This window comes from Chrysemys picta, chromosome 22, assembly GCF_011386835.1.
Source record: "Chrysemys picta bellii isolate R12L10 chromosome 22, ASM1138683v2, whole genome shotgun sequence".
In the NCBI taxonomy this organism is placed as follows: Eukaryota; Metazoa; Chordata; order Testudines; family Emydidae; genus Chrysemys; species Chrysemys picta.
The window spans coordinates 8,616,541-8,642,750 of record NC_088812.1 but is presented as its reverse complement, the minus strand read 5'-3'; the positions used below and the strand labels follow the sequence as shown (position 1 = coordinate 8,642,750).

The 26,210-nt window shown below is 46.8% G+C and overlaps 1 protein-coding gene across 1 annotated transcript; it reads right to left on the bottom strand.

Annotated features, from left to right (window-relative positions):
• Nucleotides 1-3,032: 3,032 nt before the first annotated feature.
• Nucleotides 3,033-25,596, bottom strand: SLC48A1 (solute carrier family 48 member 1). Its single transcript, XM_065576323.1, has 3 exons — nt 25,401-25,596; nt 8,460-8,627; nt 3,033-6,496 (listed from the first exon to the last, which is right to left on the bottom strand). The coding sequence occupies exons 1-3, from the start codon at nt 25,537-25,539 to the stop codon at nt 6,360-6,362; spliced, it is 444 nt and encodes a 147-aa protein (XP_065432395.1). The 5' UTR covers nt 25,540-25,596; the 3' UTR covers nt 3,033-6,359.
• Between the last annotated feature and the right edge of the window lie 614 nt (nt 25,597-26,210).

Below are 26,210 nucleotides of genomic sequence, written 5' to 3'. Positions count from 1 at the left end.
ATCGGTCTTTCTATGGGACCTTGCCTACTATTGCTCTGGGTTGGTTGAAAGCTGCCTTTCTGAAGTCATGTCCTTGGTTTGCTGTTCTCATGTCCTCCTTTCCTTAGGATCTTGAATTCTCTCAGATCATGATCACTTCCTCTCAAGCTTCTGACCAGCTTCAGGTTCTCAACTAATTCATCCCTGGTGGTCAACACCAAATCCAAAATGGATGACCCCCTAGTTGTTGCCTCAAGTTTCTGAATCAGAAAGTTGTCCCCTTAGGGTGACCAGATGTCCCGATTTTATAGGGACAGTCCCGATTTTTGGGTCTTTTTCTTATATAGGCTCCTATTACCCCCCACCCCCTGTCCCGATTTTTCACATTTGCTGTCTGGTCACCCTATGTCCCCTACACATGCTAAGAACTTGCAGGACAGATTACACTTTGCTGTAATGGTCTTCCAACAGATATCAGGGAAGTTAAAATACCCCATTAATACTAGCTCATCCCTGACACTCCACTATTCTCCACTCTCCATATGGAGCACCCCACCCCTCTCTCCCCCCATCTCTGACACCCTGATTGCCCCCAATCCCCTCTTATCGCTGACACCCAAGACCTCCACCTGCTGTCACTAACTCACCTGGCTCCTCATGCAGAGGACCGACCCCTGCATTCCCACTCTGGCCCCCTACCCATGTTAGGGGGAGTTTGTGCCCCTCTACTACATCTCTGTGCTAAGTAATAGATTTAGTTGAAAATTCACTCTTTACCCACAGATTATTTGCTCTAAATTGAGGGAAGTTTCTTCCCGTAAAACAAAGATAGTGAATTCCCATTTTAAGTGAAAACCTGACCCAACCTAAATTTCAAAGGGGCTGTCACGAACAAACAAAGGGAATTCAACACAAATACTGGTGAAGCTGTAAAGTACTGTCAGCATTGGGATAGGAGGCTATGCAACTGGCCAGGACTGAGGGGGCTGTGCGTGCATAGGGAACGCAGGGGGGTTGTGGGTCAGGATTGAGGGATATCAGCAGAACTGGGGCAGCCCAGGGCTGGGATAGCAGGGAGCTGTGGGTCAGGACTGAGATGCATCAACAGAACTGTCCCTATAGGAAGACCAGGACTGTCAGGCTTTCAAGGTGCCAGTGGGGCAGGAACAGAATAGCAAGGAGATCTAAGATCATTCGAGAGGTGCATGAATTGAACTGGGGAGGATAGAGATGGGGGGAGCTTGCAGAGGAAATGCCCACGAGCTGCGCCCATTTTTCCCCAGGCACCTCTCAGTGCAAGGGTCATGATGCTCACGGGAAACTAGAAACAAGAACTGCCCAGGCTATTAAGAACCACAGACATGGGTTATAAAAGTCTGGCAGCAGGTTCTGGCCAAGCTGATGAGAGGGTAAAGGGCCTAGAAGGGGATAAAAGGGGCTTGGGGCAGTTTCAGGTCCCCAGAAAGCCAGGGTCAGAGCAGGGACTAATTTAGGCCAGTGCTGTCTCCAAGCGGTCAGCATTTGGTGTTGCACAGAAAGCTGTAACCTCCCACTAGACCATCTTACAGCACCAAGCCAATGGCAGACAGCACTCCGCTAACAGCCTGAAGCCGCTTCTCTTACACATTTCATCCTGTCTAACATAACTGGACGGTCTCATGAGCCAGTTAAGCACCTCATCCTTTAGGAAACCTGCTGAGCTCTTTGCCGCGAGGCCTTTCTGCTGCGGAGAATTCCAGGGGGTAGTGGTGCAGCGTGTGCAATATTGCAGGAGTCTCTCCTATGAGATCATGCACTACTGCCATGAGGCCTTGTCGAAGAAAGCAACAGCGGCTGCACTGCTCCCAGCTGAGCATCCAGGGGGCATTATTGTGGGTTTCCTTCCAAAGAGGGACACTTTGTGGCAGTGGATTTGCCACGCTCTCAAAGGCTCTGGGAGCGTGGGGTGGATTCAAACGTTCAGTGAAGAGAACTGAATGGCTTGCTGTGTTTTGGATTCTGCAGCCAGTAGGTTGACTGCCAGGCTGTATAGAGGGGTAGCAGTGACAGTCGCGTGGAAGCCAGCATTCCCCTCCTCCAGCGGAAGCAACAAATTGGCCCAGCCTGGTTTGTTACTTTCTTAACCACGATGGTCCCTTCCCCATGCAACGCTGCAGTTATAACAAGAGATGAAAGCTCTACAACTCCTCTAATTTAAATGGAAGGGGGCCGCAGGCAACATGTCTGAGGTGAGGGATCCTTGATGCTGGGATACCCTCCCCTTGGTATACCAGGGTCAGGGCATGCTGCACCTTTGCTCTGTGGGCACTTGGGGGTGGGGCAGGTTAAGCCTGGGGTGCATGCAGCATTACTGCTGTTGGGGACAGTGCTGAAACTGATGTGCTGTTCGCTGAGGTTTTAGAGACTGGGCTACAGGCTGAGGAAACGGTAGCAGCCGAACATGCACACCCCAAAGCAGTGGCCCAGCCCTGAACTAACAGGCATGGCAACGCAGCCTCACGGGTGGAGCGTGTGAATCACACATGGGGCAGCTTACCCTCACCCCCGCTCAATACAATTTGTCTCACACCCTCCTCAAACAGCTGACACGTCCCTTGGGTATGTCCACGCAGCATTTTGGAGCAAGCCCGCCAGCCCAGCTTGGCGGACATGGCTTAGCCGGGCTTGTGCCAGCGCACTAACAGGCGCTGGGTAGCCAGCGCTTTGAAGTGGAACCGGTGGCTGGAGCTCAGGCTCTGAAACCTAGGGAGGGGGTTGCTGTTAGAGCAGCGGCGGAAGCGTTTTGAGGGGGGGGCCCTGGAGAATTGGTGTTTTCACAGAAGACAGTGCACAATGCAGGCCTGGATGTTAAGGCTGCTGCGACCGGGGAGCGATGGGAGCTGAGTGCAGGTTAACAAGTTCTCTGTTTCTGGTCCCAGGCCCATCCACACTGGTTTCCACTGTGTTCAAAAATCATTTGAAACCAGTTTTTAAAAATGATTTCTGCAAACATGCTGTGGCAACCGGGAAGAGCTTTGCTCCTACAGGACAGGTAATCACGCCGGACGCTCTGGTTTGGTGAGAAAGAGAATACTGTATTTCTGCTCTTACGATGGTGTCACATACAAATTACACAGTGTGGTTAATACAACATCAGACACACACTGGGATACAGGGAAGTGAACCCCGCCCCATGAATTACACTCCTGCTACATGACCCAATCCTTACTGAGCGTGCAAACAAAGCATGAATACAATGTAAAAATATATTAGATATTTACATACACGATCTTTTAAAAAGCTGTGACACGAGTACAAATTCTAGAGCAAACGCGGTGGAGAAAAGACGGGGGTTGATTAAGTGGGTTGTTTGTAAGCAAAGTTACTGTCACTCAAAAAAAGCCCCCCCCAACCTCCAGGGTGAGCTGCTGTGGACCTTTTGGGTATAAACCTGAGAGAGGAGTCCGTCTACACCAGGTAATTCAGTAAGCGAATGGAGACATAGTTCCACTTTTAGAACAACATTAGGGCCAAGATGAACCTCTGAGTTTGAGGTCAGCAGCGCTTATTGTTCAGGATCCCCTCCCAGGAGCGGGACAATGTGAGCTGTTAGGTGGGGGATTAAAGCTACCACAGCTTAAAACACTGAAATTATGATGTCTAATCCTCAGGCAGCCTCCTTCCTGCCTTGTCACAGATTTGCTCATGAGGGCAGGGACACCCATTTCACCCAGTTAGGAGTCTCACACTGCCTTCTGCCAACATCACCTCTAGGGGGCGTTTCAGTAATTCTGAGCCTATTAATCTCTATAATGGGTATTTCAGAGCTGCAGTCTCTGCTCAGCACAGAGATTCCTGCCTGTCTCGGAGGATTTCTAGTGGCCCTGTCTCACCAGCATTTGCTGCCCTGGGAGGTGTTGGCTGCAGTCTGAGCCTTCACTCCTCGCTTTTCCCTGGAAGCTGCTCTGGGGCGGCTCTCAGTCGTCAGGGTCTCTGCCCCACAAACAGAAGGATGTTTATATTTAATGAATCTCAAAGACTGAAAATCCCTTTAACAAAAATCATTAACAAACCCAGCCATGTGCTCAAACTACTGATCTTCCAAACCAAGCACAGGACAGCATGGGGTGTAGTTGGGGAGGCACAAAAAACTTTCTGGAAATTTCTGCTGAGTTAGGCATGTAGAGGTGAGAGAATGCAGCTACAGAGAGACTACATTGGACACCACAAGCTACTCCCCAGTGGACAACTGCACAGACGTCAGCACAAAGAACCCACTCTGCTTTAAGACACAGAGGCCTCACAACACAAACAGATAAGGCCTCAGCACACCTACTTCACCGCCTAGTCACTGCACCCTATGCAGTTTCCTCTGTGCTTCCCATTCTATGGATTGCCTAGGAGATCTCTTTGACCCTATGTTTCAGGAGACTTTCAGTAGTCTATATACAGAAGTGACTTTACAACTGGACCTGTGACCATGCACATGTACTGGAGCAGTCCAGTTCCACCAGCCCAATTGCCTGACCCCTCTCAATCTGGAGTTCCTAGTGCCTCTGCCCCCACCCACCTGCACAAAAGAAACAATCACACACAACTGCTATTTGAATTTATTAAAAAGGAAATGCCAACTGCCCCTTGCTGATGAGACACCTCCAGCAAATCCTCCCGAGAGCCGCCCTGAACGGAAAGCGTCTGCATGAGCAACCGCAGGAAAGAAAGCAGCAGCCTGCAGTTTGAAGTTTCCCAGGGTGAATATTAACAAGGACCAAACACAAGGGTGAAAGATCATTAAACCTACTCAGAGTGTCCAAGTGATCAGTTAACGAGAGAGGAGCGGACACAGCAAAATCTCAGTGCTCGGGCCTCCCCGGAGCAGAGGGGGAGGAGCACTCAGTGTGACTTCTCCCATAGCAGGTCCCGTGAAGTTCAGACCTACCATGGGGCACCGAATCAGTGTATTATGCTGGTGACACTTGCCGTGGAGATCTGCTCAGGCTGCCTACTGGGTACATTCCGATGTATTTTTCAAACATGGAGAAAAGCCAGGGTAGCTTCGTCACCTGGCCTCCTCTGCTGTGCTCCTGCAACCCATTTGCCATCAGCAATTTCATCCGGCCGTAGGTGAGTGGGAGCCCCTCTTATACTCAAGAGCATACGTTTGTAGAACTTTAGCAACCCAGGCAAACTGCTGGTGACGTATGTGCCCTACACCAGGCTCCAAGCAGGAAGAAGCCGCCTCCACCGAGCAGCAGCCAGCAATCTACGGCGGGTCTGGCCTTTGCAGGACGCACAGATGTGCTGAGCTCTAGCTTTCTCCCCCTATGCCACTTGGAGCCGCTCAGCACTAATGGTCCATAGTGGTCGGTCAGCAGTAGGTTTGCAGTGGAACAGAACAAGAATCACTACAGGAACAGAAGCACACACAGTGCCCTCCAAATGTACAGACAGCTTTAAACCAATGAATCACACACATTCACGACCCTTCTGAGACGCAAACAGCCCAGCCCCTTGCCCAGGGCACCCACTACCCACACGTCAGATGCCACTTGCTACATCTCTCACTCTTAAGTGCTGTAATAAAATAGTTTCCTTTGAGAATGATCCTGGGTTAACAGGCAGCACAATGTAACAGGGTGCAACGCTCAGCTAGCGTTGATTCTCTCCAGCACTGGATCCCTCCCCCCCCCCCCCCCCATAAGTGACCTCTGTTTGAGGCAACTGACACTGCATTGCTGACTTCTTGTTTCTGGCCTGCACAAGGGGGTGCATGTGCTCTAAACAGCAGGGTGGAGCCAGCACCATGCCTTATTCTTGGCCCAACTGTTTACAGGAAGAAGCACAATGAAATGCTGAAGGTTTGGGGGGCTGGTGTGGAGCTATCGATGGGTTTGTCCGCCCCAGTGCTGGGAAACAACATGCACCCCCCCATACTCAAATCACCCTGTGAGAATAAAGACCTCCCTTCACAGGGCATGGTCCTCTGCGAAGCAACCCCGGGCACCCCCACGAGCAGGCTGGTGAGTCATTGGCGAAGAGGAAGATGCCCAATTCTTAACCAGGCGCTGCATCCACAGGCTAATTTGAAAGTCACTGGTCTATGACAACAGCAGAGCAACGCAGATAGCAAATTGAGGCCTGCTGCATGCGAGTGCATGGAACTTCTTGACTCATTGCCAGACACACGGACTCCCCGGAGGGTAACAAAAACACTAGATTGACATAATTAGCCAAATTAAGAGGTTGAATAAAAGCACTTAGGGGAAACCCCTACTGCAGACAGACAAGTCCTGCGGAGCTGGGCTGCTCCTGCTCTCTGCCTCTTCGCAGCCTCCTTCCAGTGCAGGGCATCCAAAGCCCAGTCAAACATTAGCAGCTTCCGACAGAATTGAGTCCAAGCTTCAGAAGTCACTGAGGATGCTGATGTCTGCAAACTCATTCCTGTACCGGTGTGAGTATAAGCTGAGCAGGAAGGCCCATTTCAGGGAGATGAAACTCCAGACACACGACAGGTAGTAGCTGCTGGGGTCAGTCAGGGCTAGGAAAGAAAAGAAGCCAGTTATATTTAAAATCCCCCTTTAGATTTCCACATAGAATCACAGAAGAATAGGGTTGGAAGAGACCTCAGGAGGTCATCTAGTCCAACCCCCTGCTCAAAGCAGGGCCAACACCAACACATGCACCGTAAAAGACTGTCCCAGGAAGAACCTCCCTCCAAGCTCCCGTTCAACAGAAGACTTGTGCTCCTGTCTCCAGGAGTAACCGAGGTTTGCGAGCTGTGCTGTGTGCACTGGTGCCTCTGAACTGCACCAGTTCTGCTTAGGGTTCTGTAGTTCTAAGAGCAGTGGGTCCTGACGGCTCAACCTGAATCCAGTTCCAAGCAAATGGAAAAGATACTCGTGCCATCGCCAAGGAAGATCCACGCACGATGCTATTCTGACCAAGGGGGACAGTGACCCTTCTTCACTCTGTGAAGCCATTCCCTTCCTCCCATTAAGGATCCTCCTGGTGTGTAACCAGCGATTGCAGCAAAACACCAATCATACAGCTACCAACCCAACAGCCGGCTCGATACTACGGCTAAGTGGGTCCGAGAGTAGAGAGCTGTGGTTACACGACAGAACGTGCTTCCCCACAACGGTCCATTTTCCATTTGAAAAGACCACTGTTTTCTAGGAACTCGGCTGATTTGGGGGTTCTGAGGAGAAGAGATGAATCCCACACACATAGCAAGGAGGATGTTTCCCTGCTGGTGGCAGGAAGGGACACTGAAGGGAGCACAGGACTGCATGCAGGGGAATAGCTGATAGCATAAGTGCTGAGAGCATTTGCAGAGCAGGACAGCATGAGAGAGGCATGCTGACTGGAGGAATGAGAGGAATGCTGTTACTTCTTTACACTCCCAGTCTTCAGAGGAGACCCAGCCTCACTCAAGGAGCCCTACGACACTCTTGCTTGGAGCTTATTCCACGTCACTTAAAGCAAACTGGGATGATCATGCATCTAATGATTGAGTCTGAAAAACCTGCATGGTTTGAAAGATCCTACACTACTGGTATATGCTTATGTATCAACCGCCCATATTGTGCAGAGCTCACGGAGATGGAAAGGAAAGAAGCATTTTTGGTTATTCATCAGAAAACAGCTAGCGTAAAATGGGGCACTAGAGATGGTAAGTGCCGTTGCCTAGGAACGCAGTGCTCCATGCCTCTCAGAGGTGGTTCAGCACAAGGCTTTCACACACACTTAGATCTTCAGCGGTCTTATATTGTAGGCAAATGGTCTCTCCATCTCTGCCACAGGAAAGCGCTGTGCAGTCCAGACTAAAGCATGCAAATTGCGTAGTGTTGTTTCTAGAGCAGTAACACCTAGGAGCCCCAAAGCCACACTATCAGTCACAGTAACTCTCACTGCTCCCCTGCCCCAAGCCCACATCTTGCTGTGGTGGGAATTGACTAACTGGGCACAATTAATATATTCTACTGAAGTGTTAGAAACAGTCACAATGAAAGGAGATCTTCAAATCTCTGCAGAAGAACTCAGTTTGGATCTAAACGAAGGGCAGTTAAGAGGCTCTGTTCCCAGTGAACCCTGCCAATTCTTGGCAGATGGGATTGTTTGGGTGGCTGTCTAGCCATAAATATCACAAATGTGAACAGTTTTTTAAAAGTGAGTTCCATCCAGCCAATATGGTGTTAATGAATCACCTGGGGGTGACAAAAAGTTAGTCCAACAATACTGACCCTTCCTCTTTGGCTTATTGTTAAATATTTTATAGCATCGTAACAAACCCCGATGCAAAGAGTTTAGGGACTCGTAGGCTTATGTGGCAAAATTCCAATCCAAAACTGATTTATGAAGGCTGAATAGACAGGTGCTTAGAAGTAATTTCAATATCTTGGGCAAGTCACTAATTTGTGCCTGTTCTCCCCTCTACAAGCCCATTAATTCCAGCCTTCCTGATGACCTCCCCATGACCACTCTTGGTACAATATACTTACACTGGTGCTTGGTGATGGCCAGAACAAGGAATGTGCAAAATCCCACCACGGAGAGAGCAGAGAAGAGGATCCCGATGAAGAGGAAGAACCTCAGCCCTTTTAACCAGGTCCTCCAGTAATCCTGCACATACATCACATGCGTGATTAGGGCCCAGAGCGCCAGAACACCTGCTCAATTAGACAGCAAGGGGAATCAGTATAACGAATCACACAGCAACACAGAAAGGTGTCTATAAACAAACATACAGCTAATTACATCCAAAGACTACATTAAAAGAACATTAAGGCTTCGAAGTCAAGCGCTCCAAATTTAAGGAAATGCTAGAATTAAGGTTGGCCACGCAAGCCTAATTCAGCCCCCTTATGTGTATGTATTATGAAACAGTTCAATTACAGGATCTCACACTATTTTTTCCACAGGAACCAGCCTCATTCAAGAATAGGTAGTTATTCAGATAGATAACTAAATAGATAACTTTTTATCCTCCACATTCATTGTATGACCCCAGGCCTTATATAACACACACTGGTTCAAACCCTGCCCTGAATAGAAAGATTAATTTCCTCCTAGGCATTTTTACGGTTCTCTCACCACAGTACGGATACTTAATAAGCAGTTCAGTGCATCAAATATTAATGATTATTGCCACTACACTCAAGAGATTAGATGGTGTTATTAACCCTTTTTACATCTGGGGAATTGAAGCACAGAGATTAAAGCCAAAATTGTCACATGACCACTAATTTTGGGTGCCAAAACCCTAAAGGCTGATTTTTCAGAGTATTTAGCATTTTATAGCACTTCAGTTGTTCAAAGCACAGTTCCAGTGGAATTCTGTGCCAAAACTTTAAAAATTCTGCACCACAGATTTAAAAATTCTGCACATTTTATTTGTCAAAATAACACAATATAATCACACCAGTTTCAATTACTTTGGTAATTTGTTTCAAAATACCTGTCAGCCAGTAAGTCTGTAACAATATAGACAACAACAAAAAGTCAGGAAATGTTTTTTGACAAATAGATTCCTTACTAGGCACATTAATACAGAACTCTGAGTAATAATTCATTTAAACTACAGTACAAAACCATATTTCCGGCACCCCTCAGAAGTTGTTCAAAGGCTTGGGGGAGTCAGGGGTAATAGAGAAGCTGAGGGAGAGGGAAATAATTGCTGGGAAGAAGCCTGGATATGAACTTGAAGGGTTGTTAGGTATGGGTGGGAAAAGTATGAAACAGTTTTTTTTGCAGGGCATGGAGGGATTATTATGAAGTGTCCCCATGCAGACCCTGGATGACCCCTAGCCTCTCCCATTCAGTCAGGCACATCTACCCCTGTCCCCACGTGTGTCTGTGCCCCCACTCTGCTATCCCCCTTTTCCCCTGTAGCTCTGCCCGTGTCCCTGCACCCCCTCAGCCAGCCCTGTCCGCTCATCTCCATGTGTCCCTGCACCTCCTGTCCCCATGCGTCTGTGCCCCCACTCATCATACCCCTTCCCCTTGTAGCCCTGCACCTCCCTCCCCCATGGCCCTGAGCCTCCACTCCTATTCAGCCCTTGTCCCAGTCTGTCCTCTCCCACTAGCCATTATGAGCCTCCGTCTGTGAGCCCCTCAGCAGCCCCATGCTGTCTCCCCATAATCCCTGTCGCCAGACTTGCCCCAACAGGCGCTGTGAAGAAGGCAGGCTCTTTCTCTTCCATATCCTGTCTGGGGCTTGCCAGGAGCAGCTGCTCTGTTCTAGTGCCACAGCGCCCTCCAGTGGCAAAAGCTGAAACTGCAGTAACTTTTCAGCAGAAGCTATTTTCTGCAAAAAATTAAATATGCACATGGCACTTGAAATATGCATGTGCGCAGTGGCACAGAATTCCCCCAGGAGTATCACTTGCAGTCATAAAGACTCAGCACTTCTGCATATTTGGCCCAAGGTGTCTCAAATAGGGCACACAGCAAATGAGGCACACAAAATTTGCAGCCACCTGTAAAGAGTTTGGTTTAAGTGACTTGTCCAAGATCACATAGGACCTCTGTGGCAGAGGCAGAGATAGAATGCAGTTCTCCTGGGTGGCATTCTACTGCCTTGACCATGAGACTGTCCTTTCTCTTCCTGCAGTCTCCTGCCTCTTTCAATACAAACCTTCCAACTTTTGCAAAGAACTTTCCATCCATCTCCCTCTGGGTCTTTGGCTGCTAGGTACCAATGTCCTGGTGACTGGGTTTTCCATGGTCTTTTCAGATTTTCCACTGATATAGTGTCAGTCTAGGGCAGTCCTTTTTAATGGCCCATTCCGGCTTAGACAGCTAGGACACACACACACACCCACCTATGTCTCAGCCTGCCTTGAGAGAAAACTGAGTCCTTTTTCTCCCACTGGGTGGGCATTCAAAATAATGGGGAAATTGAAACAAACCTAGGATTCCTAAAAAAATTACAGAAAATTCTCACTGTCACAGAGCCCTCAGCCTGATTTCATGCTGAGGGGAATGGGGCGGGGATTACACCCTTTCTCAGTGTATAAACAGATAGGCAGGCTTTGCCTCTTGTTTCTCTCCTGTTAATCCGGTTGGACAGATAGCACTGAAGCACTACTCCTTAAAGCAACTCCAGAGCTTAATGCCGCAAATCTTGTGATGTCAATGCGTTTGACTAGCTGATTTTACATAACACAGCATTCTGTGTACACATACCAGAGATCAGAATCGAGCTGGATGTGTTCAGCAGAAGGAACACTCTTGTGCTCTGTGGACACATACAGAAGATCACAACAGTGTGAGCAATGCTTTTAATAACATGGTGCGAAGCTTGTTAGAAGAACCTGCACTTAGAAGGTTAAGCTACTAACCTTGAACACCATATTAACTAAGCTTGCTCTCTCTAGTGAGTAGCTAAAAGTTCAAACCACATTTAAAACACAGAAAATGGGAAGTTCCATGTTCACAGTTTGCACAATGTAAACATTTCCCCATGGTTGTTGCAGCTGAGCGTGCACTTTCACACAATGACTAAGCACATATTACTTGGTTAAAGTGCTGATTCATGGTGTTTGTGTTACAGCACTGAAGCTGCTGTTCTTAGGAGAAGTTGATGATGTGGTTTTCCTATGACAGGAACTGATTCAGCACACAGGGAATCACCTGTTCCCTCCTTATACAAGGCCTGACACAGCACTTTCTGCATGAAAAATTACTTAGCAACATTTATCATCAGTTAAACCTCTGAGCCCTAGCCTAGAATAATCATCTGAAATGACGGAGCAAAAAAATTGGTGACAAGTGTGACTGACACATGCAAAAGAAGATATGGTCAGCCTCCCTTTCTCTAGGGATGGTCCCAAGAGCATCCACACAGTGATTAGTTTTAGACAACAACAGTGTTAGAATTCTAAAGATTCTAAATTGGGTTTAGGGCTCTGATTGCTGGCAATCAGCCCACATGGTCTGAAAGGAACAACATACACCTCGGTCCTTTCCCCAGAATCATCTGCTACGCCTCTGCCTTTAGATACTGACAGGTCATGGTGTTGTGCTACACAAACTTTGCAAACAGGTTCAAGTCATCAAAAGCACAGTCCTTAGCATTATGCTGAATGGAAGATCTAAAAGGTTCGTGTTAGCCTGGAATTCCATCTGTTCATGCTGACTGTTTCCAAACTCTCAGAATTGGGAAACTCAAAAACAAAAACAGCATATAGGCACCATCCCAGGGAATAGTTTCACAAGTGCAGAAGCCTCGCAGTCTTTAGCAATTGCAACATCTGTTAAATCTGCATAAAATTACTATATTTTGGATTTTATATTTATTATAAAGCTCATGAACTATTTACAACTGATGGTCAGATCACTAACAATCCTGAATGATGCAGCACTGTAAAGGGCCCACAGTGAAAACAGTTTCCCACAAATGCATTATAACTGGATTCCTAGTGAATTAAGAATGAATTCACTGCATTCAGAACCTAGAAGACTATGAGAGATGTGACGGACACAAAACTAGCTACCTTATAATGATTTATTCAAGTTTAACTTCATTCTAATGCTTTGAATATACACAGGGTTGGAATCCAACTCAGAGAACAGCTGTCTAGAATCCAAGAACGACACTGCAGGGAAATGAATTCTCATTGAGGAGAATTAGGATTTTACTGCAGTATCAAGTAAGTCAGGGATGGCTTCCACCACTTGCTGTTCACAATTTCGTACTTAGAATCAGATGATCTGATTGCCTTGAAAAGCTGTAAAAGTAGTTTGCCAGTCCAGGCACCAAATCACAGCCTGCTTTTAACGATGACAGTACTGCTTCTGTGCTCCCTGTAAGCTGGGCGCACTGCGCAGGAGAGATTTAAGTGCCACCCAGCTGATTAGGAGGGCAGCATGTGTTCAGGTGCTCCCTCCCAGGTTGCTCCATCCTGCAGCTGCTCCTGGGTGCTGATGTCAGGGTGTGCCCCTCCCCTCCTGCCACTGTACCCCATCTCCGCAGAGCAGGGGACACAGCCTGGCTCAGAGCTGCTGCGGGGAAGGGTGAGTGGCTGAGTGTCTTTTTTAAAGAGACAGTGCACTGTTTCTGAGATCGCCCCAGCAGCTAGCGCACACAGTCTCCGTGTGTCTGTCTCTCTCTCCCCTCCCTCCCCCCCCCCCCCCCAGGCCCCATCTCTGCAGAGCGGGGGAGGGGAGACAACAGGGATCAGGACAGAGCAGGAGAGCTTTCAGTGAGTCTCTTAAAGAGACAGCGCAGGGCGTCTCAGAAACTTTCCCAGCAGCCAGCGCACACGCTGTCTCTGGGTCTCTCTCGCTCTCTCTCTCTCTCTCACACACACACACACACACAGTCATTGTATCACACACATTGTGTCTCACATATAGTCTGTCACACACTGTGTCACACACACACACACACAGTCGCTGTATCACACTGTCACACACACTGAGTCACACATACTGTCAAACACACACAGTCTCCGTGTCACACAGAGTGTCACACACACAGTCTGTGTCACACTCACCTCCCAACATATACTTGCATTATCGTAGTTGTTACTTCTTGGTAATTCCTGCAATGCCAATATATTCTCTGTAATTTTATTCTTTCAAAGAGTGTTATTTTAGTGTTTTGACTGGTCTATGCATTTCATAATTGTTATTTCTCTTACGCTTAAATTTAATTCTTTGAGTAGTGAGTTCTAAAATGCCTAATCTGTCCTGGCTGGAGTAATTATCCCAATTTAACTTTTTAAAAATATGTATCATAGCTAGTTTTTTGTTTCTACTGGTGGCGCACATCCGCACATACCTCGGTGCATATAACAACATTTATTCCGCACACGGATGGAAAAAATTAGAGGGAATATTGCTTGCTCCTACTTACTTGTATGGTGGTAGCGCATGAAAGTCCAAACCAAGTTATGGACTCCCCTGATCTAGGTACAATTCAAACTCAAGGCCACTAGTGAAACTTTACTCAACCATCAAAAAAACAAAACAAACCCAACAAAAACAAACAACCAAGGCAAGCAGAACTTAGAAACCTGCAGAGGTCCAATCACACTTCTCTTGTCCTATGTGGCTGAACAAAAGAAACACCTGCTCTGAGAAGTGTCCTCACAAGTTTAAGGTAAAGAAAAAACAAATGTCAAGTGACAAGAGGTCCCAAAGAGACCTGCACAGACTCAAACATCAGAGAGAAATTGCTAAATTACTAATCCGCAGGGTATCAGTGGTGAGGCGAAGTAAGCCTTCCCCAGTACAGTTAACTTTCTGGAGCACTTTCCTGGCACTGGCTTTAATGCGACTGCATCCAGTTGGCTTTATTTTTAAGAAGTGTATTTGTGATCAAAACTGGAGAAGATTAATTCAGACTTGGCATAACTGACACATACTGGGCACGAACAACAGCACTAAAAGCCCCTGCCCGGTAAGCACAACAGAAAGGCTCATTTGAAAGGGGATGGCGCTCCTTCCTTTTCAATAGGTACAGTAGCTGAAAAAACACGGCCATGGCAACTAATCACTCCAGGATCACTAGAATAGTCGCCAATCAAAATGAAATCCAGACTGAATATCAGGGCAACTGGGAGGCTCTTGGAGCTGGTAATGGGATATGTAGAATTCCATTTCTAGGGAACCAAACCTAGATTTGAACAGAGGCCAAGCCAGTAGTGAGAGCTGCTCCTGGTCTGAGTTCTCAGGGAATAGGTGTCATCACATGTCATGCCAATTGACTCCCATTCTGATGTTCTGGCCACAGGTCCATGGCTGAATGGGCCTGGAGAATGAACACCCATCTCTCTCTCCTACAAAGGTCATAGAACTTCCTGTGCCGTAACAGGAAGTGAGGATAGGGAGGGCTTATATGAGGGAGAAGAAGCTTTCATTTCAGAGGGCTGTTTTGTTTTGAAACTAGTACCAAACTAAGTGACCACTGTTACTGACAGTACAGTACCTGAAACACTCGTATACAATCTCTATCACAAGAGAAGCCTTGTTTGAGATGGGATGATGGAAGGCACTTCCCATATAGTCCACTTTCTGTGGGGCTCTCTGGCCGGGGCTATGCACATTAGGCAGATTATTAGACTGGTCCCTTCTGGTCTTAACATCTGTAGATTATAACAATTGCACAGGCGTACTGGCTGGTCAACTGCTGCTCCCAACTGCAAGTGACCAATGCCCAAGTAATTGGACTTTAAGAGTGAAGCAGCAATATTAGAGAAAAATGACTTTCAACCCAAGCCCGTGCATTTCACATTGGAGGAGTTCTAACAAGGCATTCCTTCTCCCCTGCTCTGTAAAACTAACACACAACTCCAGGGCTACACGGTTCATGAACAGCACATTCTGAAGCACTGTCCCCACAGGCCAGCAGATACCCTCTGCTGCTCATTACAGCTATAGCCCGTTATTCCAAGTCAGACCAATACATTGTTAAACACAAAAAAATATGATTACTGAGATTAAAGCCTTCACAATAAAAAAACAACAGGGAAACATGTGATAAACTGGAGCATTTATTGCTAAGTTTTCAGGAAGCTGTTCAGGACAGCCTATACAGTGTCTTTGAAATTCAGAGCATTAGCTTCCTGGAGAATTATGACCGGTCTCTGCCCAAAAGGTAATTTCCCCTCACACGCTCATTTATGGTAAGTATTCACTGGGAAAACTGAAGACTTGGTTTCCTTCCAAGCCACAGGAATCCAAGGCACTTTATATAGTAATAAAGGCAATGGGGTTCCATGGATAGCTCAGCAAACGTTCTTATTGAAACCATGAGCAGACAGCGAGAGATTGCTGGACAAAAGCTACTCCTGGGTTGGGAGAGTGCAGGACTTCGGATCCCTCCAAAATGGAGGATCCCTCCAAAATGGACTTTGCTGTAACTTCCTGCTTTCTGTGCTAACAAGATCTGGTCTACATTGTGTTGTAATGTAGATGATTAACAAACCATTCTGTTTTACACTGCTGGCTGAGAGTGCAGTTGGGGGTTCATGGCCCCTTTGGTGGGCAAGTAAGGCTTCCCCAGGTGGACTCATTGTGGGGAGCTCAGGGCATGAAGAGGGGTGCTGAACACTCCAAGTCAGACCCCAGGAGGCACTGAAGCCAAGGAGGCTTGCCCTAGTGAGAGCGTGCCCCGAGGGGGGAGACACTACAAGCGGGTCCTGTCTGAATTTCATTCAGAGTGGTTCCAGAGCACGGAGCCTGTGCAACCCATGACAGCTCCATGCGTGGACACCTTCATGTCACAGTAAGAGTGCCTTATCCATATTTAGTTTAACCCACTGTTTAGCCCACTGAGTTAAGCTTAAACAGATACAAGGCCACCTTATTGAGGAAAAAAATGTCCACACATGGAGGTATTCAGGAATAGCTGTTCCTCCATAACTCCACATGTAGACAAGCCCCAAGACTTTGACTTTACCAACAAAGATTACAGAAGCAAAGCTCTTCACCATACAAAGCCACGTAAACAAACTTGTCTTAGTGGAGCTATGAAAGGAAACCATCTCTATCCCATAACCTCCCTGGGGTAAGTGGTGAGGGGGCCAGGTCAATTTGCCAGATTAAAAATAAAAGGGTCTTGAAAAATTTGATATTAGCCGTAACAACTGCGTGGGAAACTAAACGAGTTTAGTACACTCCCATTAACAGGGTTACATGGTCATGTTGTGATTAGAATGCATTCAGACCATTCTGCTCTCTCAACGAGTACACTCATCGTCTATAGGAGAACATCTCCAGCAGAAATATGGCACACATCTAATGTAAGAGCACTATACAGCTTTGTGCGCTCTACTGGACTGGCTCCAACACTAATACAATAACTGACTGATTCAGTTGTTCTGCTCCAAAAAATTGTTTTTAGAAACAATTTTTACTGGAATAAAATAAAATGATGTCATTTAAAGTGGGGAAAAGAGGTTTAAAGACCTCCAGAGGATTCAGTTCATGACTTTCAGTGTTTAAATCTTCTGTTTCACATAATCCTACTCCCAAAAAATACTCCATCTAACCACTGCCACCCAACTCTGCATCCAGGTAGTTCGATCCAAGCCCCACACCACAGTCACATACAGAAGCAGTATCAGGGTCTCTGGAGGTAGCCCTGCAGCAGCAGTTTTGGAAGGTGGGTCAGATGAAGTTGCCTCAGTGGCCCAAACACGGCTCATATAATCTTACATCCTTCACAGTTGGAAATATTTGGTTGCTGCCACTCTCAGACGATTGCTCTCGGAACTGTCCTGGGCTAAAATAGCCATTCAGCAAAACAGAATCGATGGGATTTCTTACTATGGAAACAGTCACACCTAAAATAAAGATTACCTAAGTAAAGCACAGAGTAGATCTGAAACAGAGTGGACAGAAGCAGAGTTTCTTTAAAGAAAAAGTCAACTTGGGTATTTTGACAAATCTTAACTCCAGATTTAAGAATATAAAACCTAGAGAGGACTTGGAATGTGTGTAAATGAACAAGTTCCTAAAAATAAGTTCAAAACAAGATGTCACCAAGTTTGGTAGCCAACTCCTAAAGGAGAAAAATACTGATAATTATCCTCAGTATTTCAATAACACAATTCCAAAGCTTCCCAACCTTCAGGGTACAGAAAACAAGTCTCATTTTCTCCAAATGCAACAACTAAAATGAACACCCGGTTGTATTTTTTTAAAAACCAGTTCCTCGGCATTTTGACTAATTTTTCAGAGCCTTGATAAATGAGCTGCATTGTTGATGAAGACCCTATAAAAGCTGCCTCTGCTGTCAAATCAGGTGGGGGACAAATACCCTTCATAATTACAGCAATGGGTATCATGGACAATTTGACAAAGGACAAGACAGCATAAAAAACCCTAACAGCTCTTCTTCCCACAGTGAGTTCCAGAAGACCAAACAGTTAAACAGGAGTTTAAAAAATAAACAACCACATTTGCTGACCATGACAAATGTGATGACTATGCAAAATTAAAATAAATAGGGATAATGCTATTGTGAACCACTGGCACATTTCTGGGGAGAATTATGTAACTATATTTAACCCAAAGTAGTTTCTTCAGAACACGTTATCCGAATGCCATTTTCCATCAAACATCCATAAGACTCTTGTTTTATAAGCGCAGTTATACAAGCTCAAGCATTAGTGACACCTATATGAAGGGACCCTATGCATTCCCATTCTGACCCTGTTTTGTCATTCATAACTATCCAAGACCTTGCCCTGTCAGGCTCAAGAATTGCAGATCGCTATGAAAGGGTAAAATGTTTTCTTCTGAAAGTCTGAGCCAAAATTGTTCAGCTTCAGCCATTTTTGAGAACAAGTTAAAAAAAAAATCTTCTTAAGACTTTGTTTGAACAGTTCTTATGCCAAAACAGCTGGGGATTGAAAATTGTAATTTGTTAGGGAAACAGTCCTCTGAGGAGAAGAATCTTTTGAGTGTTCCAGTGAAAACTGGTTTTTATTTGGCCAACTTCTGAGCCCACAAGATTGCACTTTGGGCATGTGCAGTACAAGTGGATTGACTTTTTGGTTCAGAGCAAAGTAGGCTGGACTGCACATGTGCAAGAAGAAAGGCACTTGGCATCTGAAGTCTTGGCTAAACTCAAAGTCTGTCTGATCAGCCAGTTTTAGTAGCAGGAAATGAGACTTATAGACTTCAGATGCTTTGTGCATCTAATATAGCACTTCAAAACTAAACCAACAACATTATTTATTATTTTTGCCTGGCATTTCATAGACACAAAATACGACAGATCTTGGCCTCTAAAAACGTAGTCTAAAAAGACAACAGAGAAAGGAGGGAGAAAGGGGCATCAAGACAAAAATATCCATTCATATTTTCCCTGTTTTGGTGTATGTGTATATTTTTCATTCTTTGCCTACTTTCTTCAATTTTTTTCATTCATGCCTATCTTCTCCATTTTAAAGCGTAAGATTCTACTGCCATCACCCCAAATGTAGATGATGAATTTGTGGTATTTTTGTATTTAAACCAGAATTAATATTTAAAGACTGGCTAATGCATAAACACAACCCTTTCCTACAATCTATTCCAGGGGGTCTCAAACTTCATTGCACCGTGACCCCCTTCTGACAACAAAAATTACTACATGACCCCACAAGGGGGGACTGAAGCCTGAGACCACCCAAGCCCCACTGCCCAGGCGGGGGGCAAAGCCAAAGCCCAAAGGCTTCAGCCCCAGATGGGGGGCCTATAACCTAATCCCCATCACCCAGGGCTGAAACCTTTGGGCTTCGGCTTCAGCCCCGGGCCTTAGCAAGTCTAATGGGGTTGCAACCCACTTTGGGGTCCTGACCCAGTTTGAGAACCACTGACTATTATGCTGTTTAATTCTGTGCAGGCATCAAGACACCCATATGGAGTTGCACAATATACTTAAGACCCTAGGTTAGTCAGCAGGGTCTCCAAAGAGTCAATAATTCTATGTATAATATTTAATAGCCTGTTAAAATATGGAAATATTATCCATTTATCCAAATGCCCTCCCCACCTCCTGCCAAGAAGCCGCTGCCAGAGAGATGTGCCGGTTGCTTTCGGGAGCCACCCAAAGTAAGAGCTGCCCAGCTGGAGCCCACACTGAAACTCCCCCTCAGGGCCCGCACCCCCTCCTGCACCCCAACCCCCTGCCCCAGCCTGATGAAAGTGAGTGAGGGGGGAGGAAAGTTAGCGATGGAGAGGTGGGGGTGGAGTGAGTGGGGGGGCGGGAAGAGGTGGGGTGGGGCCTTGAGGGAAGGGGTGGGATGGAGGTGGGGCCTGGGGCTGAGCGGCATAACTTGGGGGTCCCCAAAAAAATTTAAATCACAATGGGTCCTTGGTTTGTTACAGTTTGAGAACTGCTGATACAGATCACAATTTTCAAGTCTGGATGCCTAAGTGCATATTTAAGTTCCTGAAGTCAATGGAAGATGTAGCTGCTTGGCACCTTTGAAAAACAGGCTGTTCTTTAGGTACCGGGAGATGGATTTTGGACCCCATCTATCGGCACCCGGGTTTCCACATCTTTGCAATGGTATATAACCTTAATAAATAAATAGTATGCAGCCAAGAGTAAAAACGTGTAGAAGAGGAACACCTGAAAAGGACTGCAGGTTAATGAAAGCCACCAGGGGAAGGCAGATTGGAAGGCATAGAGCAGTGGGGAATAAAACATCATAGGTAACCGAAAAACATAGGCAGTGTGTAGACCAAGGGTTGGCAATCTTTCAGAAGTGGCGTGCCGAGTCTTCGTTTATTCACTCTAATTTAAGGTTTCGCGTGCCAGTAATACATTTTAACGTTTTTAGAAGGTCTCTTTCTATAAGTCTATAATATATAACTAAACTATTGTTGTATGTAAAGTAAATAAGGTTTTTAAAATGTTTAAGAAGCTTCATTTAAAATTAAATTAAAATGCAAAGCCCCCCGGACCAGTGGCCAGAACCCGGGTAGTGCCACTGAAAATCAGCTCGTGTGCCGCCTTCGGCACGCGTGCCATAGGTTGCCTACCCCTGGTCTAGACTGTAATGAATTGATTACAAACACAGAGGAACAGGCTCCACAAGAGAGAGAAATACTTGACACTGCCTACCAAGTTCTTAAATCAGAGATAGGAAGAAAAGTGAACCATCAAGGAAAGAAGGAAAAAGCATTTGGTTAAACAGACTCTGAAAAGGAGTTGACGTCACAAACAAACAAGAAAGGAGGAAATTAAATTAATTTCACTCATACCAGCAATCTCTCAGAGCTGGATATCCAAGAGATGGAAGTGGTCAAGAATGCAAGAGGTGAGGGTAAAGTGGAAAGATGTTAAAGCTAGATAAATATGTACAAACAAATACAAACAGGCAGGCAAACTCTTGGCTTAATCAGAGGTATGCTAAGGAGGAACTGCTGCCAAAGATACTCAACAACCTTCTCCCACATACACAATACTGGACCTACAACTCTCATTCAGGTGCCTGGATGAGTTTTTGAAGCTTGTGAATGCAACAGGTACATTTAAGTTAAAAGGAAGTTTGTGCCAAGACCCAGCATATTCTGATCCAATGCACGGGCTGTTCTGCATTGACACACCTAGCTCAGCTTTTTGGTTTCACAACAGCATGGGCTGCACCAACACAAAAACTATGCCTCCCCGCCTTCGTGGGCTGTGTCACAAACATTAGCTAACCAACAGTCATTTGGTATTTAATATCCTATTAAAAATATGGAAAGTCACAAAAAGGCACCTACTCTCCTCGCCAGCTTATTGTGAAATTTCTAAAGTTAGGGAATTTTTCAAAAGCTTGCCCAATTCCTCTCCCTCCATCTCTTCTCAATGGAAACAATTACTAATTAACAAGTTAAAATAAAAACAGACTAATCTATTTAATGAAGTATCCCAGAGACAAAAATTAAACTAAAGCACTGTTTACTTGAGACTTAAGGGGCCACCACTGCCTAAATATAGTGGGATCCTCTTAAGTGTGGAGTAGTGAACAACTTCACTAACTGAAGATTCACAATATTCCAGGAATGCAGTCTGCACTGTGATGCAAAGTGAAGTCAAAATAGAACCGCAAATGCCAATCTAGACAACCTCAGACCCAACAGTCTGGAATGGCTTTGATATTGTTTTTGCCTTTCACACTAATACCCAGTCACGAGGCAGGCTCTGGAAACCCCATTGCAGAGTGGGAGGATGTGTGTGCAGGCAGTAGAAAATAGGTTTTTCTTTAAGCTCTTTTGTATTTACTGTATGCCAAATAGCTCTATAGAACCAGGAGAATGGGGCAGGTAGGTGGCACCTCTGTCTGATTCTCCAACCAGCAAAGAACAAAAGCTCCCAGTGTGCCGTATGAGCAGGGCACACAGAGGAAAAGTCAGCTGGGAAGGAACGGACTATTGGCAAATGGGAATATCGGTATCTTGCGTGTCTCAGAAGCTCCATGACTTGCTGCTGCACTGGATAGGGCATCAGAAACACACTGGAGTGTTGGCTTTCCAGAGTTCAAGCAGAATACATGAGAGATCCATATACTTTAAAAAATGCAGTTCTACTCTGAAAATAACTGTATCGAGAAAATAATATATATTCCGACATATATATTACTATATATTACTCCGAGAGCTGACAAGAACCATATGAATTCTCTTGTCACATATCAATGGTAATATTGGCCGTAATTAATAATTCTAAGTGATTTAAAGCAGTCTGATTTTCAGAAGGCAGGTGTCTAACAAACTTTCTGAAAATGAGACCTCTTTACAGTATTACATGCAGAGCACGCCAAAAACTAAAAATCATTTGTCACTCTGAATTTGGGCCTAAAATTTTCAAACTGTACAGACATCTGTGGAACTGCATTATCTTCAAATTATGCCCTCCCTTATGCCCTCCCACTTGCTACACCCTGCATTACACAGAGGATGTTACCAAAGAAGTCTCAGGAAATGGGGATCCCTTCAGTTCCTGTGGTGACTAAAACTGTGAACAGCTGATAAAACATGAGCTGCCAATCTAAAACTTTTAACAAACTCAGGGATGCTTTCAATTCTTCCTTGTCATTTTGAGAGCAGTAATCCATGGTCCATAATAAGGGTTTTATAGTCCCTGAATGCTGATAGCTGTCAAACCAACAATCAAGAGCACAGAGCTCTCAAATCAGGACAGGTTTGTTGAACACTGTTCATCCTGCAGAACTCTACTCTGAACACATTGCTCTGGACACGGTTTTTAAACTATGAAAATGTGAAAGATTAGACTTTTTGTAGTTTAAATTACATGTTTCAATTATTCAGTTTTATTTTTTGAGTGTGATAGATAACATTACAAAATGAGAACTTAAGATTTAAGTTGTTCATAAAACACAGTGATTGTGCAGGCAGACAGCAGCCATTCTGGACTCACCAGTACCTTACACGCAGCCTAGAACTAACAGAATACATTTTCAGTGACAGGACTAGCCAGAATATTGGTTTTACCACAGCAGCCACAAAAGGTTAAAATCCCAGCCTTTTATTACATCCCCCCACCCCACCCCCAAATGCCATATTTTGGGCTAGCCTAATCAGTTATTGAATTGAAACTATGTTCATAAAAAGTGTGTCTGGAGTCTGTGAGTGGTAAAAAATGTCTCCAATCCTCATTTACAAAAACCACAGAGACAAAAGAGATATGCAATCCACCCTCAGCCTTTCACAGAGAAAACAGCAGCACTGCTAGGAAATAGCTAGGAGCTGTTGCAATAACCTTCTAGGGACTGATGTGCTACACAAGAGAAAAATCAGCACCTGTTAGCAATGAGGTTCAGGAAGTGGGAAGAATTAAGTGATTTTTTTACTTAAATTATTCATTTACTGAGTTTTCACATTTGGTAAGAAGTTAACGTAACCCTAAAACCACCACTTTAAATGGCAAATTTCAACTTGGATCAGACATTAACAGTGCATTATAAGTCTCACTATAGTCCTTTAAAAATCCTGATTTCAAGGGACACCACTAAAGAAAACTCAGAATCCTACCAGGTAAAGTTTCAAAGGTCCATATGCAAAAATACAGGGAGGGACTCCCTATATATCTGCTGCAACTCTTCAGTTTTTGAAAATTCTGATCACCTATACAACGAGACCACCATGTAGCCTCTCCATTACCCTACTCTACCTCACAGGCCAAACGTATTCTTTCCTTCCTCCCTCCCTCCCTCCCCACATCCATTTCTCAGCCCCAGTTGAGGCACTTATGATCCCAATAACCTTTCCTGGCTGTTCACTTAACAAAAAGTGCAACCCACTTTGGCTCAGCTGGCAACCTGTGTGATATAACTGGTCAATTTTAACAGTCCTTAATGTAGACTGTGATGAAGTTTCCACACCTCACCCATTCTTGACGAGCACACTGAAACCAGAAGGCAGCGGGTCTCAAACTTTTTTACTGGCGGCCCCTTTCACATAGCAAGCCTCTGAGTGTGACCCCCCTAATAAATTAAACACACTTTTAAATATATTTAACACCATTATAAATGCTGGAGGCAAGCGGGGTTTGGGGTGGAGGTTGACAGCTCGTGGCCCCCCACATAATGACCTCATGACCCCGAGGGGTCCTGACCCCCAGTTTGAGAACCCCTGCCATAAGGGTTTCCCCACTCTCTCAAAAGTCTTGCAGAAATCACTGACCTACTGCCTTTGATTACTACCAGTTACAGATAATGCTCTGACACTTTTAAAGAGTCAACAACGGCAACATTAAGGTTCAGACATCTAGAGAGCCTCTATCATTCCCACAAAATCCTTAGAAATCTCTCTATTACCCTGACTACATATAAAGTAGACTGCTTGCTGTTTAAGAATTCCATTTATTTCTACTCTCTCTCTCTTACATGCTGCCACTTGCTGATCTTGAGGTGATTTGACCAACGGCTAAAAATGCGTACATGTGAAGACATTACTGATCCGATTGATTAGACTCTCTAGTCTAGCAGAAAAAAAAAAAACTATAATGAGTTCCAGAATAGGAACTGGAACTAGAAAAATTCACACTAGAAATAAAGGCATACCTTTTTAGCAGTGAGGGGAATTAACCACTGGAATAGCATACCTTGAGGCCTGGTGGATTCACCATCACCTGAAGTCTTTAAATCAAAACCAGGCGTTTTTATAAAATTTGCTCCAGCTCAACCAAAAGTTATGGGTTTGATGGAGGAATTACTAGTGAAGTTACAAGCCTGTGTCATGCTAGAGGTCAGACTAGAAAATAATGGTCCATTCTGGCCTTCAAATCTATAAATCCTCCCACAGACGAATGAACACACCCAAAAGCAGAATTACAACACTTAAGATCCCACTCCCATCTACCATAACATGAGCAGCTTACTACAACTGCCTTGTAATTATGAAACCCTAACAATCTTGAGAGTGGCAACTGTAAGTATATTACCACCGGACCCCCCCCCCCGTACCGGAGATACACCCCCCCCACGCGCCCAGCCCCCCCCGCACCGGACCCCCCCCCCCCGTACCGGAGATACACCCCCCCCACGCGCCCAGCCCCCCCCGCACCGGACCCCCCCCCCCGTACCGGAGATACACCCCCCCCACGCGCCCAGCCCCCCCCGCACCGGACCCCCCCCCCCGTACCGGAGATACACCCCCCCCACGCGCCCAGCCCCCCCCGCACCGGACCCCCCCCCCGTACCGGAGATACACCCCCCCCACGCGCCCAGCCCCCCCCGCACCGGACCCCCCCCCCCGTACCGGAGATACACCCCCCCCACGCGCCCAGCCCCCCCCGCACCGGACCCCCCCCCCGGTACCGGAGATACCCCCCCCTAAGCGCCCAGCCCCCCCCGCACCGGACCCCCCCCCCGGTACCGGAGATACACCCCCCCCACGCGCCCAGCCCCCCCCGCACCGGACCCCCCCCCCGGTACCGGAGATACACCCCCCCCCTAAGCGCCCAGCCCCCGCAGCGGACCCCCCCGTACCGGAGAGCCCCCCCGCGGCAGCCGTGGCGGGCTGGCGGAAGGCCGGCGCCAGGCTCCAGGTGAGGAAGGCCGAGAGGCCCATGAGGGCGCCCGCTGCCGCGTAGGCCAGACGGAGCCCGAGCGCCCGGCTCACCGCCATGAGAGAGCCCGGCCTGTGCGGGCCGCCCCGCGCCGCCCCGCCTCAGCCAGCGGCCCCGCCCCGCCCCGCCCCGCCCCTCCGCCCGGAGCCGCCGCAGCGCCCCTGGCGGCCGGGGGGAGCGAGCCGGGGTCGGGGCCGCGGCTCGCACACGGGGACACGGGGCCGGTCTGTGCCCACGGACACCCCTGGAACACGCGTGCAGCGTGGACACGGGTCTGGTCTGTGCCCACGGACACTCATGGAACACGCATGCAGCACGGACACGGGTCTGGTCTGTGCACACGGACACTCATGTAACACGCGTGCAGCGCGGACACGGGGCTGGTCTGTGCCCACGGACACTCATGTAACACACGTGCAGCGCGGACACGGGGCCGGTCTGTGCCCACGGACACTCATGTAACACACGTGCAGCGCGGACACGGGGCCGGTCTGTGCCCACGGACACTCATGTAACACACGTGCAGCACGGACACGGGGCTGGTCTGTGCACACAGACACTCATGTAACACGCGTGCAGCACGGACACGGGGCTGGTCTGTGCACACGGACACTCATGTAACACACGTGCAGCGCGGACATGGGTCTGGTCTGTGTCCACGGACACTCATGGAACACGCGTGCAGCGCGGACACGGGTCTGGTCTATGCCCACGGACACTCATGGAACAC

Bases quoted from the DNA above. Each gene is read 5' to 3' on its own strand.
- SLC48A1 (XM_065576323.1), bottom strand. From the start codon at position 25,539: ATGGCGGTGAGCCGGGCGCTCGGGCTCCGTCTGGCCTACGCGGCAGCG. The intron at 8,628-25,400 runs GTACGGGGGGGT...CTAATTGAGCAG, and splicing joins TGCCGCGGGGGGGCTCTCCG to GTGTTCTGGCGCTCTGGGCC. The intron at 6,497-8,459 runs GTAAGTATATTG...TTTCTTTCCTAG, and splicing joins GGCCATCACCAAGCACCAGT to CCCTGACTGACCCCAGCAGC.